Here is a 17,487-nt window from a genome sequence, read left to right as displayed (position 1 = left end):
TGTGTTTCTTGAATATGTATGGTGTTTCTCTAGCGGTCGATTACCATCTTATTAGCTCCTGTGAAAAGTTCCTGCTTTACCGATAGAATGCTCTCTCTTTCTTTAAAGCCCTGAGGCTGTGTGTGTGTATCCGTGTGTGTGAAGGTGTGTGTTTGTAAGAAGAGGTGGGTGGAGCAGGGCTTTGCAGTCGTGAACAGGTCACAGCAGTGAACTGAGCGGTTGCTGTGCCTGGCTGTCGATGTGAGTGTGTGTGCTTGGGTGTGTGCGCCTGGCTGTTGCTGTGTGTGTAAGTGTGTGTGTGGAAAGGGATCTCATTGTTAATTTCATTATGAATTGTGTTGCTGGGGGTTCACAGGGAGTGCAGGGGGTGAATGGGAGGTTATGAGCAGGGCGGACCCAGAGGTGTTGCCACTCATTTTCTCTCCCGTTACACTCTGGGTCCCTGTGACCCACCAGTTCACTACTCCCCTGCCATCTTCTGTTCCACTCCAGCGCTCTCCCACTGACACACACACTCCCTCGCACACTTAAACAACGACAGCCAGGCACACACACGCACGAACACACACACACACACACACACACACACACACACACACAGCACCCCTGACCTCTCTCAGGCTCAGGGAGACATGGGTTTTTTAATAGACCTGCCCAGGCTCTGGGGTGGACCTATATATAACTCTACAGATCTATTAGTGCTATTGACACTGTATGCTACTGTGAGTGAGTGCGTACTGTCTGTACGTGTGTGTGTGCGTGTGTGTGTGCGGGTGTGTGCATGTGTGTGTGCGTGCGGGTGTGCGTGCTTGGTTGTGTGAGGGTAGGTATGGTGTGTGTTTTGGCTACATTTGAGTGTGGATCTGTGATATTGATAAGACTGAGTGTGTGTAATGTGTATGTGTGTGTAATCAGATATGGTGTGTGGTAGTAATGTTGTAATGTGTGCATGTGTGTGTGTAATCTCACTGCATCCCTACAGACTGCTTTTTACTGTGACCCTACCATGACCTCTGACTCTGGGGACTTGTAGTTAATGGGGCTGTCGACTTGTGATGTGTGTTCGTTTTTGTAAAGTATGTGTGTGTTTATTCCATGTGTTTGCTCATGTAAGGTGTGTGTGTGGTGTGTGTGGTGTGTGTGTGTGTGTGTGTGTGTGTGTTCTGTGCGACGGCATGCATGCCACTCTCTGGCATTCAGGGATTCCACCGGCCCAGGAGCTGTCATCACAGTGTCCCCTTTCACCCCTTCACTGAGAGAGAGAAACCCTCGATCCCCTACACCCCCCACCGTGTGCTCGTAAATCTGACACAGAGAAAAGACAAGAGAACAAAACTCCACTCACAGTCCAACAGGTCACACAGCAGAGAGAGGGAGAGGGAGAGAGAGAGAGGGGGGTGTATCACAGGGTGGCATGGACACCATAATAACGTAAGGTGATGTGTAATTGTAATAGGAGTATCTGTGTCCTGTACATAATGCTAAACTATAGAGTTGCGTCAACTATCCAGTTTGCTGATGGTGCTATATCACTATAAACACTATGAAGGCAATGTAAACTCAGAGTAGATCACATGCTTTTCAGACTGTATACTGAATGTAGGACTATATAAGGCTTTATGATATTTATCTGTGATTCAACAACACACACACTCCCACACACACACACAGGTTCACAAACACACACTCACACTACTGTAGATGGGTCAGTATAAGTGAGTGTGTGTGTGAATCAGACGTGATGATAATAATGGATTGAAGTGGAAATAGCTTGTAGCTGGTGATCATCACTGTAGAAACCACAATGACCATCATGACATTAACATGGGGATGGTTAAGGGGATCTGGTACGTGTGTTATCATGTTCTCTCATGGTGTGTTACCTCTATCAAACTGTTCTCTCATGGTGTGTGTTACCTCTATCAGACTGTTCTCTCATGGTGTGTGTTACCTCTATCAAACTGTTCTCTCATGGTGTGTGTTACCTCTATCAGACTGTTCTCTCATGGTGTGTGTTACCTCTATCAGACTGTTCTCTCATGGTGTGTGTTACCTCTATCAAACTGTTCTCTCATGGTGTGTGTTACCTCTATCAGACTGTTCTCTCATGGTGTGTGTTACCTCTATCAAACTGTTCTCTCATGGTGTGTGTTACCTCTATCAAACTGTTCTCTCATGGTGTGTGTTACCTCTATCAAACTGTTCTCTCATGGTGTGTGTTACCTCTATCAGACTGTTCTCTCATGGTGTGTGTTACCTCTATCAAACTGTTCTCTCATGGTGTGTGTTACCTCTATCAAACTGTTCTCTCATGGTGTGTGTTACCTCTATCAGACTGTTCTCTCATGGTGTGTGTTACCTCTATCAAACTGTTCTCTCATGGTGTGTGTTACCTCTATCAAACTGTTCTCTCATGGTGTGTGTTACCTCTATCAGACTGTTCTCTCATGGTGTGTGTTACCTCTATCAAACTGTTCTCTCATGGTGTGTGTTACCTCTATCAAACTGTTCTCTCATGGTGTGTGTTACCTCTATCAAACTGTTCTCTCATGGTGTGTGTTACCTCTATCAAACTGTTCTCTCATGGTGTGTGTTACCTCTATCAGACTGTTCTCTCATGGTGTGTGTTACCTCTATCAAACTGTTCTCTCATGATGTGTGTTACCTCTATCAGACTGTTCTCTCATGGTGTGTGTTACCTCTATCAAACTGTTCTCTCATGATGTGTGTTACCTCTATCAAACTGTTCTCTCATGGTGTGTGTTACCTCTATCAGACTGTTCTCTCATGGTGTGTGTTACCTCTATCAAACTGTTCTCTCATGATGTGTGTTACCTCTATCAAACTGTTCTCTCATGGTGTGTGTTACCTCTATCAAACTGTTCTCTCATGATGTGTGTTACCTCTATCAAACTGTTCTCTCAGGGTGTGTGTTACCTCTATCAAACTGTTCTCTCATGGTGTGTGTTACCTCTATCAAACTGTTCTCTCATGGTGTGTGTTACCTCTATCAGACTGTTCTCTCATGGTGTGTGTTACCTCTATCAAACTGTTCTCTCATGATGTGTGTTACCTCTATCAAACTGTTCTCTCATGGTGTGTGTTACCTCTATCAAACTGTTCTCTCATGATGTGTGTTACCTCTATCAAACTGTTCTCTCATGGTGTGTGTTACCTCTATCAGACTGTTCTCTCATGGTGTGTGTTACCTCTATCAAACTGTTCTCTCATGGTGTGTGTTACCTCTATCAAACTGTTCTCTCATGGTGTGTGTTACCTCTATCAAACTGTTCTCTTATGGTGTGTGTCACCTCTATCAAACTGTTCTCTCAGGGTGTGTGTTACCTCTATCAAACTGTTCTCTCATGGTGTGTGTTACCTCTATCAAACTGTTCTCTCATGGTGTGTGTTACCTCTATCAAACTGTTCTCTCATGGTGTGTGTTACCTCTATCAAACTGTTCTCTCATGGTGTGTGTTTGAAAGGTTTCTATTGGGCCTGGCTCAGTTGGAGCATGTTAAGTAGAGCTGCTGTGTGGGCTGAGGCAGACAGACCGGACCTCTTGAGGTAGGGGTCACACACCATGTAACCTATAACCTTTAACCCCAGCTCCCCAGCCTAAGTCCAAAGCCCCCCTCCCCCAGCTAGACATACAGACATACAGACACACAGACCACACTGCGCTCTGGCTGACTCTCAGCTCCACTCACTACCGTGTGTGTCTGTGTTTATATATGTGTCTGTGTGTGTGTGTGTGTGTGTGTGTGTGAGACAGACAGATAGCCCCCAGTATGTGTGTGTGTAAGGTCTGGTGTGAGACAGACAGATAGCCCCCAGTGTGTGTGTGTAAGGTCTGGTGTGAGACACAGAAAGCCCCCAGTGTGTGTGTGTGTGTACGGTCTGGTGTGAGACAGACAGACAGCCCCCAGTGTGTGAGAGAGATTTTCCAGTCCACAGGGCTCAGTGTCATTGTGGGGAGGGGTTCCATAGTGTCAGCTGTCTGAACCCTCAACTGATAAGTTGACCAATCACAGCATGAGTAAGTCTGACTGACAGACTGACTGACCCATCATCTACAGCCACTTTGTAATTGCTTTATAAATGACGAACATCAGTCTATTATGTCTATTAACCCTTTCTCTCCCTCTCTCTCCTCTCTCCAGGCATGAGCCATGAGCCAAAGTCACCTTCCTTAGGAATGATATCCACGGCAACTCGCACCACGGCGACGGTCAGCCCCCTCACCCCGTCGCCCCTTAACGGATCTATCGTAGCCAATGGGAGCCCGGCGGCCCAGTCTGCACACTCTGGATTCGCCGCCGCCCTCCGTAAACTGGCCAAACAGGCGGAGGATCCTCGAGGTAAGGACAACACACATGTGGACAGACAGAGTTATGATTCTAGAGGTTCTTAATGCCAGGTGTATTGTTATCAAGTCTATATAAGGTGTAGAAACGTTGGGTCATTTAAAGCCATTTTACAACCAGCTGTTGTCAGAAATCCCTCTTACCCGTATGACCTAACTGTCCCCTCTTCTTACCCTCCTCTCACTCCTTCCTTCCTCCATGAGGCGCTAAGCTCATTCAAAAACCGTCTGTCCTCCTGGACCCTAACCTCTAACCCCTGACCCCTGTAGCCTAACCCCTCAGAACCCTCCGATGTCTCAGAGGTTCCTCTGCTGGGGCCATCCCTGTGTGTCGTGTTTAGCTGCTAATAGCAGTGGAGTGATATTCACACTAGATTGAATTATGCAGCCTCCCCTAAGAGAGCAGGACACAGAACAGCCGTTCTAGCTGACCCATTTAAGCGCCAGCTCTGTGTGTGTGTGGGGGGGGGGGGGGGTTATTGGGCCCTGCTATCCCACTGGTCTAACCTGACTGTGAAGTAGTCATTGTGTGGTGGGGTGAGCAGTTGACAAGGACTGCTTTTAGAATTGGTTGTGGAGGGATCATATGATGCATCTGTAACACACTGACCCTCTCCTCTCAGACTCACTACACAGTAGAACATAGGAGGTTTCTTACAGCCATTTTTCAATCAACACTGAATCAACAGAATACTTCTCTTTTTCTCACTACCGTTTCGACCTCCTACAGGTTCCTATCAGTCAGACATACAGCTCATGGTTTGATTGTGAGTTGTTGATATTTGTAGCTGGTTTGGATATTAGATATTGCTGTGTGCTACAGAAAGTTGGATGTTGTTTTTTCAATTGTTGTTTTTTGTCTGGACAGGGTCAGACTTAGGTCACAGATGGACAAGGCTGCTATTCTCCCGTGTAAACACACACACACACTCACACACGCTATTCTCTCGGGGGCTGTTTGGCTGGCTGGCTTTGGGCAGCAGCTCACTGAGACCTTTCTGGTAGATGGTGTGTGAAATAGTGGCTCTGGTCAACCATGGTGTGTGTGTCTATGAGGTGTAACCTTCCCCAGGACAGAGACTCTGGCTGGCCCACATACACTGGAGCTGATCTTCACTGGCCCCCTAAGACACACACACACGCTGCTGGGCCCCTCCAGGGGAATGGAGCCAGACTGCTGAGAGTCCCCTGAGTAGGGCTGGCAGGGGTCCTGTTTGGGTGTGTGTGAGTGCTTGTGTGTAAGTGTACGTCTGTTTGTGTGTGTTTGTGTGTGTATATCTGGCTGTCTGCCCCAGCTCCAGTGAGCCCCAGCAGCCCCAGTCATCCCGGCCCGGGGTCAGGCTCTCTTAATCAGGCTGTGTGTTTGAGAGAGGTCCCCTCCTCCCTGGTTCTCCCTGGCTGCCTAGCTCCCCTGCAGATCACACCGGGGGCCCAACACCAATGATTTATTACTCTGAGAAAGAAACAGAGACAGAGCTCACAACCCCAATCTCTCCCTCTCTCTCACACACTCACCCTCTCAATCTCATTCTCTTCCTCCATTGTTTCTCACCTTCCCCTTCTCTCTTCCCCACTCCCTCTCTGTCTCTCCCTCCCACACACTCCCTCATCTATCTCTCTCCATCTCTCTCTCACTGTCACTTGCACACAATCTCTTTTCTCACCTCTCTCTCTCTCTCTCTCTCCCTTTCTTGCACACATACTGTTTGTCTCACTGTCTCATCTCTCTCTCTGTCACTCTATCAACCAGGTGTGTGTGCTGTGTGTCTGTTGCTATTTCAACCTAGCTGGGACAGTCGTCAGATAGTCTGAGGGAGGTACAGAAACACACACACGGAGACTATGATTAAACCTAGGCATTTTTTAAAACAAAAAGTCCCTCTGTTATTTTGGGCCTGTCTGTGTGCAGTCTGCCTGGCGTAGGTAGAGACACAGTGTGTGTGAGTCATGCTCCACAGCTCCAGAGGAACAGGCCAGTCATGGGGCCGATGCTGCCCACTTTAGGAGTGCCGTCGCTGGGGTGGGCAGGCTGGAGTGTGGGCCTCCTCCGGAACTCCAGCCACTTTGCTGTCTACAAAGATATTTTTAGACAAGCCCTCATACACACAAACACTGACACCGACACTGACACACACACACACAAACTCACACAGAAAACGTCCATGGTGCTTTCCTGGCATGTTGTAGCCTCCTAGCAGTGTGTGTGTTCTACTGCACAGTGTGTTCCTGTGTGTCCTACTGAACAGTGTGTTCCTGTGTGTCCTACTGCACAGTGTGTCCCTGTGTGTCCTACTGCACAGTGTGTCCTACTGCACAGTGTGTTCCTGTGTGTCCTACTGAACAGTGTGTTCCTGTGTGTCCTACTGAACAGTGTGTTCCTGTGTGTCCTACTGCACAGTGTGTCCCTGTGTGTCCTACTGAACAGTGTGTCCTACTGCACAGTGTGTTCCTGTGTGTCCTACTGAACAGTGTGTTCCTGTGTGTCCTACTGAACAGTGTGTTCCTGTGTGTCCTACTGAACAGTGTGTTCCTGTGTGTCCTACTGAACAGTGTGTTCCTGTGTGTCCTACTGAACAGTGTGTTCCTGTGTGTCCTACTGAACAGTGTATTCCTGTGTCCTACTGCACAGTGTGTCCCTGTGTGTACTACTGCACAGTGTGTTCCTGTGCGTCCTACTGAACAGTGTGTCCCTGTGCGTCCTACTGAACAGTGTGTTCCTGTGCGTCCTACTGCACAGTGTGTCCCTGTGTGTCCTACTGAACAGTGTGTTCCTGTGTGTCCTACTGCACAGTGTGTTCCTGTGTGTCCTACTGAACAGTGTGTTCCTGTGTGTCCTACTGAACAGTGTGTTCCTGTGTGTCCTACTGAACAGTGTGTTCCTGTGTGTCCTACTGAATAGTGTGTTCCTGTGTGTCCTACTGCACCGTGTGTGTTCCTGTGTGTCCTACTGCACCGTGTGTTCCTGTGTGTCCTACTGCACCGTGTGTCCCTGTGTGTCCTACTGAACAGTGTGTTCCTGTGTGTCCTACTGAACAGTGTGTGTTCCTGTGTGTCCTACTGAACAGTGTGTTCCTGTGTGTCCTACTGCACAGTGTGTTCCTGTGTGTCCCTGTGTGTCCTACTGCACAGTGTGTTCCTGTGTGTCCTACTGAACAGTGTGTGTTCCTGTGTGTCCTACTGCACAGTGTGTCCCTGTGTGTCCTACTGCACCGTGTGTCCCTGTGTGTCCTACTGAACAGTGTGTTCCTGTGTGTCCTACTGAACAGTGTGTTCCTGTGTGTCCTACTGAACAGTGTGTTCCTGTGTGTCCTACTGAATAGTGTGTTCCTGTGTGTCCTACTGCACAGTGGGTTCCTGTGTGTCCTACTGAACAGTGTGTTCCTGTGTGTCCTACTGAATAGTGTGTTCCTGTGTGTCCTACTGCACCGTGTGTGTTCCTGTGTGTCCTACTGAACAGTGTGTTCCTGTGTGTCCTACTGCACAGTGTGTTCCTGTGCGTCCTACTGCACAGTGTGTTCCTGTGTCCTACTGCACCGTGTGTGTTCCTGTGTGTCCTACTGAACAGTGTGTTCCTGTGTGTCCTACTGAACAGTGTGTCCCTGTGTGTCCTACTGAACAGTGTGTTCCTGTGTGTCCTACTGCACAGTGTGTCCCTGTGTGTCCTACTGAACAGTGTGTTCCTGTGTGTCCTACTGAACAGTGTGTTCCTGTGTGTCCTACTGAACAGTGTCCCTGTGTGTCCTACTGAACAGTGTCCCTGTGTGTCCTACTGAACAGTGTGTTCCTGTGTGTCCTACTGAACAGTGTGTTCCTTTGTGTCCTACTGAACAGTGTGTTCCTGTGTGTCCTACTGAACAGTGTGTTCCTGTGTGTCCTACTGAATAGTGTGTGTTCCTGTGTGTCCTACTGAACAGTGTGTCCCTGTGTGTCCTACTGAACAGTGTGTTCCTGTGTGTCCTACTGCACAGTGTGTCCCTGTGTGTCCTACTGCACAGTGTGTTCCTGTGCGTCCTACTGAACAGTGTGTTCCTGTGCGTCCTACTGAACAGTGTGTCCCTGTGTGTCCTACTGCACAGTGTGTCCCTGTGTGTCCTACTGCACAGTGTGTCCCTGTGTGTCCTACTGCACAGTGTGTTCCTGTGTGTCCTACTGCACAGTGTGTTCCTGTGTGTCCTACTGCACAGTGTGTTCCTGTGTGTCCTACTGAACAGTGTGTTCCTGTGCGTCCTACTGAACAGTGTGTTCCTGTGTGCTACTGAACAGTGTGTTCCTGTGTGTCCTACTGAACAGTGTGTTCCTGTGTGTCCTACTGAACAGTGTCCCTGTGTGTCCTACTGAACAGTGTGTCCCTGTGTGTCCTACTGAACAGTGTGTTCCTGTGTGTCCTACTGCACAGTGTCCCTGTGTGTCCTACTGCACAGTGTGTTCCTGTGTGTCCTACTGAACAGTGTGTCCCTGTGTGTCCTACTGAACAGTGTGTTCCTGTGTGTCCTACTGAACAGTGTGTGTTCCTGTGTGTCCTACTGAACAGTGTGTCCCTGTGTGTCCTACTGCACAGTGTGTCCCTGTGTGTCCTACTGAACAATGTGTTCCTGTGTGTCCTACTGAACAGTGTGTTCCTGTGTGTCCTACTGAACAGTGTCCCTGTGTGTCCTACTGAACAGTGTCCCTGTGTGTCCTACTGAACAGTGTGTTCCTGTGTGTCCTACTGAACAGTGTGTTCCTGTGTGTCCTACTGAACAGTGTGTTCCTGTGTGTCCTACTGAACAGTGTGTTCCTGTGTGTCATACTGAACAGTGTCCCTGTGTGTCCTACTGAACAGTGTGTTCCTGTGTGTCCTACTGAACAGTGTGTTCCTGTGTGTCCTACTGAACAGTGTGTTCCTGTGTGTCCTACTGAACAGTGTGTTCCTGTGTGTCCTACTGCACAGTGTGTTCCTGTGTGTCCTACTGAACAGTGTGTTCCTGTGTGTCCTACTGAACAGTGTGTTCCTGTGTGTCATACTGAACAGTGTCCCTGTGTGTCCTACTGAACAGTGTGTTCCTGTGTGTCCTACTGAACAGTGTGTTCCTGTGTGTCCTACTGAACAGTGTGTTCCTGTGTGTCCTACTGCACAGTGTGTTCCTGTGTGTCCTACTGAACAGTGTGTTCCTGTGTGTCCTACTGAATAGTGTGTTCCTGTGTGTCCTACTGCACCGTGTGTGTTCCTGTGTGTCCTACTGAACAGTGTGTTCCTGTGTGTCCTACTGAACAGTGTGTTCCTGTGTGTCCTACTGAACAGTGTGTTCCTGTGTGTCCTACTGCACAGTGTGTTCCTGTGTGTCCTACTGAACAGTGTGTTCCTGTGTGTCCTACTGAATAGTGTGTTCCTGTGTGTCCTACTGCACCGTGTGTGTTCCTGTGTGTCCTACTGAACAGTGTGTTCCTGTGTGTCCTACTGAACAGTGTGTTCCTGTGTGTCCTACTGCACCGTGTGTCCCTGTGTGTCCTACTGAACAGTGTGTTCCTGTGTGTCCTACTGAACAGTGTGTTCCTGTGTGTCCTACTGAACAGTGTGTTCCTGTGTGTCCTACTGAATAGTGTGTTCCTGTGTGTCCTACTGCACAGTGGGTTCCTGTGTGTCCTACTGAACAGTGTGTTCCTGTGTGTCCTACTGAATAGTGTGTTCCTGTGTGTCCTACTGCACCGTGTGTGTTCCTGTGTGTCCTACTGAACAGTGTGTTCCTGTGTGTCCTACTGCACAGTGTGTTCCTGTGCGTCCTACTGCACAGTGTGTTCCTGTGTCCTACTGCACCGTGTGTGTTCCTGTGTGTCCTACTGAACAGTGTGTTCCTGTGTGTCCTACTGAACAGTGTGTCCCTGTGTGTCCTACTGAACAGTGTGTTCCTGTGTGTCCTACTGCACAGTGTGTCCCTGTGTGTCCTACTGAACAGTGTGTTCCTGTGTGTCCTACTGAACAGTGTGTTCCTGTGTGTCCTACTGAACAGTGTCCCTGTGTGTCCTACTGAACAGTGTCCCTGTGTGTCCTACTGAACAGTGTGTTCCTGTGTGTCCTACTGAACAGTGTGTTCCTTTGTGTCCTACTGAACAGTGTGTTCCTGTGTGTCCTACTGAACAGTGTGTTACTGTGTGTCCTACTGAATAGTGTGTGTTCCTGTGTGTCCTACTGAACAGTGTGTCCCTGTGTGTCCTACTGAACAGTGTGTTCCTGTGTGTCCTACTGCACAGTGTGTCCCTGTGTGTCCTACTGCACAGTGTGTTCCTGTGCGTCCTACTGAACAGTGTGTTCCTGTGCGTCCTACTGAACAGTGTGTCCCTGTGTGTCCTACTGCACAGTGTGTCCCTGTGTGTCCTACTGCACAGTGTGTCCCTGTGTGTCCTACTGCACAGTGTGTTCCTGTGTGTCCTACTGCACAGTGTGTTCCTGTGTGTCCTACTGCACAGTGTGTTCCTGTGTGTCCTACTGAACAGTGTGTTCCTGTGCGTCCTACTGAACAGTGTGTTCCTGTGTGCTACTGAACAGTGTGTTCCTGTGTGTCCTACTGAACAGTGTGTTCCTGTGTGTCCTACTGAACAGTGTCCCTGTGTGTCCTACTGAACAGTGTGTCCCTGTGTGTCCTACTGAACAGTGTGTTCCTGTGTGTCCTACTGCACAGTGTCCCTGTGTGTCCTACTGCACAGTGTGTTCCTGTGTGTCCTACTGAACAGTGTGTCCCTGTGTGTCCTACTGAACAGTGTGTTCCTGTGTGTCCTACTGAACAGTGTGTGTTCCTGTGTGTCCTACTGAACAGTGTGTCCCTGTGTGTCCTACTGCACAGTGTGTCCCTGTGTGTCCTACTGAACAATGTGTTCCTGTGTGTCCTACTGAACAGTGTGTTCCTGTGTGTCCTACTGAACAGTGTCCCTGTGTGTCCTACTGAACAGTGTCCCTGTGTGTCCTACTGAACAGTGTGTTCCTGTGTGTCCTACTGAACAGTGTGTTCCTGTGTGTCCTACTGAACAGTGTGTTCCTGTGTGTCCTACTGAACAGTGTGTTCCTGTGTGTCATACTGAACAGTGTCCCTGTGTGTCCTACTGAACAGTGTGTTCCTGTGTGTCCTACTGAACAGTGTGTTCCTGTGTGTCCTACTGAACAGTGTGTTCCTGTGTGTCCTACTGAACAGTGTGTTCCTGTGTGTCCTACTGCACAGTGTGTTCCTGTGTGTCCTACTGAACAGTGTGTTCCTGTGTGTCCTACTGAACAGTGTGTTCCTGTGTGTCATACTGAACAGTGTCCCTGTGTGTCCTACTGAACAGTGTGTTCCTGTGTGTCCTACTGAACAGTGTGTTCCTGTGTGTCCTACTGAACAGTGTGTTCCTGTGTGTCCTACTGCACAGTGTGTTCCTGTGTGTCCTACTGAACAGTGTGTTCCTGTGTGTCCTACTGAATAGTGTGTTCCTGTGTGTCCTACTGCACCGTGTGTGTTCCTGTGTGTCCTACTGAACAGTGTGTTCCTGTGTGTCCTACTGAACAGTGTGTTCCTGTGTGTCCTACTGAACAGTGTGTTCCTGTGTGTCCTACTGCACAGTGTGTTCCTGTGTGTCCTACTGAACAGTGTGTTCCTGTGTGTCCTACTGAATAGTGTGTTCCTGTGTGTCCTACTGCACCGTGTGTGTTCCTGTGTGTCCTACTGAACAGTGTGTTCCTGTGTGTCCTACTGAACAGTGTGTTCCTGTGTGTCCTACTGCACAGTGTGTTCCTGTGTGTCCTACTGAACAGTGTGTTCCTGTGTGTCCTATTGTACAGTGTGTCCCTGTGTGTCCTACTGCACAGTGTATTCCTGTGTGTCCTACTGAACAGTGTGTTCCTGTGTGTCCTACTGCACAGTGTGTTCCTGTGTGTCCTACTGCACAGTGTGTTCCTGTGTGTCCTACTGAACAGTGTGTTCCTGTGTGTCCTACTGAACAGTGTGTCCCTGTGTGTCCTACTGAACAGTGTCCCTGTGTGTCCTACTGAACAGTGTCCCTGTGTGTCCTACTGAACAAATCAAATCCAAGTTTATTTGTCACGTGCGCCGAATACAACAGGTGTAGAGCTTACAGTGAAATGCTTACTTACAGGCTCTAACCAATAGTGCAAAAAAGGTATTAGGTGAACAATAGGTATGTAAAGAAATAAAACAACAGTAAAAAGACAATGAAAAATAACAGTAGAGAGGCTATATACAGACACCGGTTAGTCAGGCTGATTGAGGTAGTATGTACATGTATGACTATGCATATATGATGAACAGAGAGTAGCAGCAGCATAAAAGAGGGGTTGGCAGGTGGTGGGTGGCAGGATACAATGCAGATGGCCCGGTTAGCCAATGTGTGTGGGCTCTGGTTGGTCAGTCCAGTTAAAGTAGTATGTACATGAATGTATAGTTAAAGTGACTATGCATATATGATAAACAGAGAGTACCAGCAGCGTAAAAGAGGGGTTGGGGCGGGGGGGGCGGGGGGGGGGGATCAGAGAGAACAGTCTATGACCAGGGTGGCTGGGGTCTTTGACAATTTTAGGGCCTTCCTCTGACACAGCCTGGTGTAGAGGTCCTGGATGGCAGGAAGCTTGGTCCCAGTGATGTACTGGGCTGTACGTGCTACCATCTGTAGTGTCTTGCGGTCGGAGGCCAAGCAGTTGCCGTACCTGGAAGTGATGCAACCAGTCAGGATGCTCTCGATGTTGCAGCTGTAGAACCTTTTGAGTATCTGAGGACCCATGCCAAATCTTTTTAGTTTCCTGAGGGGGAACAGGCTTTGTCATGCCCGCTTCACAATTGTCTTGGTGTGTTTGGACCATTCTAGTTTGTTGGTGATGTGGACACCAAGGAATTTGAAGCTCTCATCCTGCTCCACTACAGCCCCGTCGATGAGAATGGGGGCGTGCTCAGTCGTCCTTTTCCTGTAGTCCACAATCATCTCCGTAGTCTTGGTTACGTTGAGGGATAGGTTGTTATTCTGGCACCACCCGGCCAGGTCTCTGACCTCCTCCCTATAGGCTGTCTTGTTGTTGTCGGTGATCAGGCCTACCACTGTTGTGTTGTCTGCAAACTTAATGATGGTGTTGGAGTCGTGCCTGACCATGCAGTCGTGGGCGAACAGGGAGTACAGGAGGGGACTGAGCATGCACCCCTGAGGGGCTCCAGTGTTGAGGATCAGTGTGGCAGATGTGTTGCTACCTACCTTCACCACCTGGGGGCGGCCCATCAGGAAGTCCAGGATCCAGTTGCAGAGGGAGGTGTTTAGTCCCAGGATCCTTAGCTTAGTGATGAGCTTTGTGGGCACTATGGCGTTGAATGCTGAGCTGGAGTCAATGAATAGCATTCTCACATAAGTTGTCCTTTTGTCCAGATGGGAAAGGGCAGTGTGAAGTGCAATAGACAGTGTGTTCCTGTGTGTCCTACTGCACAGTGTGTTCCTGTGTGTCCTACTGCACAGTGTGTTCCTGTGTGTCCTACTGCACAGTGTGTTCCTGTGTGTCCTACTGCACAGTGTGTTCCTGTGTGTCCTACTGCACAGTGTGTTCCTGTGTGTCCTACTGCACAGTGTGTTCCTGTGTGTCCTACTGCACAGTGTGTTCCTGTGTGTCCTATTGCACAGTGTGTCCCTGTGTGTCCTACTGTACAGTGTGACCCTGTGTGTCCTATTGTACAGTGTGTCCCTGTGTGTCCTACTGCACAGTGTGTTCCTGTGTGTCCTACTGAACAGTGTGTTCCTGTGTGTCCTACTGCACAGTGTGTTCCTGTGTATCCTACTGCACAGTGTGTTCCTGTGTGTCCTACTGCACAGTGTGTTCCTGTGTGTCCTACTGCACAGTGTGTTCCTGTGTGTCCTACTGCACAGTGTGTTCCTGTGTGTCCTATTGCACAGTGTGTCCCTGTGTGTCCTACTGTACAGTGTGACCCTGTGTGTCCTATTGTACAGTGTGTCCCTGTGTGTCCTACTGCACAGTGTGTTCCTGTGTGTCCTACTGAACAGTGTGTTCCTGTGCGTCCTACTGCACAGTGTGTTCCTGTGTGTCCTACTGCACAGTGTGTTCCTGTGTGTCCTACTGCACAGTGTGTTCCTGTGTGTCCTACTGAACAGTGTGTTCCTGTGTGTCCTACTGAACAGTGTGTTCCTGTGTGTCCTACTGCACCGTGTGTGTTCCTGTGTGTCCTACTGCACCGTGTGTGTTCCTGTGTGTCCTACTGCACCGTGTGTGTTTCTGTGTGTCCTACTGCACCGTGTGTGTTCCTGTGTGTCCTACTGCACAGTGTGTTCCTGCGTGTCCTACTGAACAGTGTGTTCCTGTGTGTCCTACTGCACAGTGTGTTCCTGTGTGTCCTACTGCACAGTGTGTCCCTGTGTCCTACTGTACAGTGTGACCCTGTGTGTCCTATTGTACAGTGTGTCCCTGTGTGTCCTACTGCACAGTGTATTCCTGTGTGTCCTACTGAACAGTGTGTTCCTGTGTGTCCTACTGCACAGTGTGTTCCTGTGTGTCCTACTGCACAGTGTGTTCCTGTGTGTCCTACTGCACAGTGTGTTCCTGTGTGTCCTACTGAACAGTGTGTTCCTGTGTGTCCTACTGAACAGTGTGTTCCTGTGTGTCCTACTGCACCGTGTGTGTTCCTGTGTGTCCTACTGCACCGTGTGTATTCCTGTGTGTCCTACTGCACCGTGTGTGTTCCTGTGTGTCCTACTGCACCGTGTGTGTTCCTGTGTGTCCTACTGCACAGTGTGTTCCTGCGTGTCCTACTGAACAGTGTGTTCCTGCGTGTCCTACTGAACAGTGTGTTCCTGTGTGTCCTACTGAACAGTGTGTTCCTGTGTCCTACTGAGCAGTGTGTTCCTGTGTGTCCTGCTGCACATTGTGTTCCTGTGTGTCCTACTGCACAGTGTGTTCCTGTGTGTCCTACTGCACCGTGTGTTCTTGTGTGTCCTACTGAATAGTGTGTGTTCCTGTGTGACCTACTGAACAGTGTGTTCCTGTGTGTCCTACTGAACAGTGTGTGTTCCTGTGTGTCCTACTGCACAGTGTGTTCCTGTGTGTCCTACTGCACAGTGGGTTCCTGTGTGTCCTACTGAACAGTGGGTTCCTGTGTGTCCTACTGAATAGGGTGTGTTCCTGTGTGACCTACTGAACAGTGTGTGTTCCTGTGTGTCCTACTGCACAGTGGGTTCCTGTGTGTCCTACTGCACAGTGGGTTCCTGTGTGTCCTACTGAACAGTGGGTTCATGTGTGTCCTACTGAACATTGTGTGTTCCTGTGTCCTACTGCACAGTGGGTTCCTGTGTGTCCTACTGCACAGTGGGTTCCTGTGTGTCCTACTGAACAGTGGGTTCCTGTGCATCCTACTGCACAGTGGGTTCCTGTGTGACCTACTGAACAGTGGGTTCCTGTGTGTCCTACTGAACAGTGGGTTCCTGTGTGTCCTACTGAACAGTGTGTTCCTGTGTGTCCTACTGCACAGTGGGTTCCTGTGTGTCTTACTGCACAGTGGGTTCCTGTGTGTCCTACTGCACAGTGGGTTCCTGTGTGTCCTACTGCACAGTGGGTTCATGTGTGTCCTACTGAACAGTGGGTTCCTGTGTGCCCTACTGCACAGTGGGTTCCTGTGTGTCCTACTGCACAGTGGGTTCCTGTGTGTCCTACTGCACAGTGGGTTCCTGTGTGTCCTACTGCACAGTGGGTTCCTGTGTGTCCTACTGCACAGTGGGTTCCTGTGTGTCCTACTGCACAGTGGGTTCCTGTGTGTTCTGTGTGTCCTCTGTGTCCGTCTCTGGCCCACTGTCCTGTGTTACTGTTGTGCATATGGAGCATGAATCAGTCTCCTAAGCCTAAAGGATGTTGTTTGTTTTGTTGTACTAGCGTCATAGCCACTAGCTAGCTAGCTATCACCCTGATTTAAAAACCCTGTCACGTCCTCTGTGTTTTCATCTGTATACACGCACACACACACACTCGTACACAGTAACCCACACATACATACACTCACACACACTCTCCTGTCTGATGAGTAGCTCTGTGTACTGAGTCTCATGCTGAAGAGGGGAGGTGATGGATAATGAGTATTGCAGCAGAGTAAAGGACACACACCTCGTGTCAGAGAGGCAGGCATGCTAGTATCTGATTAATTAGGCAGATCTAGGCTTAATCCTCTCTCCAGTTTCCTCATACATACACACTGACTGACTGGCTGGCTGGCTGGCTGGCTGGCTGACTATCTGACTGGCTGGCTGGCTGGGGTAAACTCGCTGGAGCATTACACTACCTACCTACAGTACCTAGCTAGACCAGGAAAGCGATGGGGAGGGAGGGATGAGGACTGGGGGAATGAGAAAAAGGACAGAGGAAAAATACTTAGAAGAGAGAGGGTTTATGGAGTGATGGGAGAGGTGGTAGAGGGATACAGAGAGATTGAAGTGTGAGATTGAATGTGTTACCGTGTGTGTGTATGTGTGTGTTTGGCCGGGGGCTACCCTTGTTTCTGGGAGCCCAGAGCATGGCAGGGCAGGGCAGTGTGTCTCTGACCCCTCCATCTGGAGCCTGGAGCGCATACACACACCATCTATCCACACCCTGTGTGTGTGTGTGTGTGTGTGTGTGTGTGTGTGTGTGCGCTCGCGCGCTCGCTCTCCAGGCTCTGTTTGTCCCTGAAACACTCACTCACAAACAAGCTCTCTCTCTCTATCCAGTATTGTATTCCTCCATATATCTGTGTCTCTTCTTCTTCTAGGTAAACATACTAACAATAGCTCATACATACACAGTTCACCCAGTTACATTCTCCTCCAGAAACTATCCTACTGCTCTCTCTCTCTTTCCTTCTCTCTCTATCTCTCAGTCTTACTTCCCCTCTCTGGGAAAATAACACACACCACCACACTCTTAGAAAAAAGGGTTCCAAAATGTTTCTTCGGCTGTCCCCATGTTGAACCCTCTCCTATGGGGACAGCAGACTAACCCTTTTAGGTTCTAGACAGCACCTTTTTTCTAAGAGTTCACACACACACACACACAAACCCTTGAAACACACACTCCCTGATGCAGATTAGGTGCTTTGTACTGTGTTGCCTGTGTGTGTGTGTGTGTGTGTGAGAGAGACACGGCTGGT

The 17,487-nt window shown here is 49.2% G+C and overlaps 1 protein-coding gene across 1 annotated transcript in view; it reads left to right on the top strand.

The window, feature by feature from the left end:
* Positions 1-17,487, top strand: part of gse1 (Gse1 coiled-coil protein) — a 456,459-nt gene that overhangs the window by 379,453 nt on the left and 59,519 nt on the right. Inside the window, exon 3 of the mRNA XM_036980868.1 lies at positions 4,164-4,361. Coding sequence (XP_036836763.1) covers positions 4,164-4,361 — 198 coding nt within the window. The remainder of the gene's footprint in view (positions 1-4,163; positions 4,362-17,487) is intronic.

The sequence above is a fragment of the Oncorhynchus mykiss genome, chromosome 6 (genome assembly GCF_013265735.2).
Source record: "Oncorhynchus mykiss isolate Arlee chromosome 6, USDA_OmykA_1.1, whole genome shotgun sequence".
NCBI classification, from domain to species: domain Eukaryota; kingdom Metazoa; phylum Chordata; class Actinopteri; order Salmoniformes; family Salmonidae; genus Oncorhynchus; species Oncorhynchus mykiss.
The sequence above is the reverse complement of the archived record's forward strand: the minus strand, read 5'-3'. Positions and strand labels throughout refer to the sequence as shown.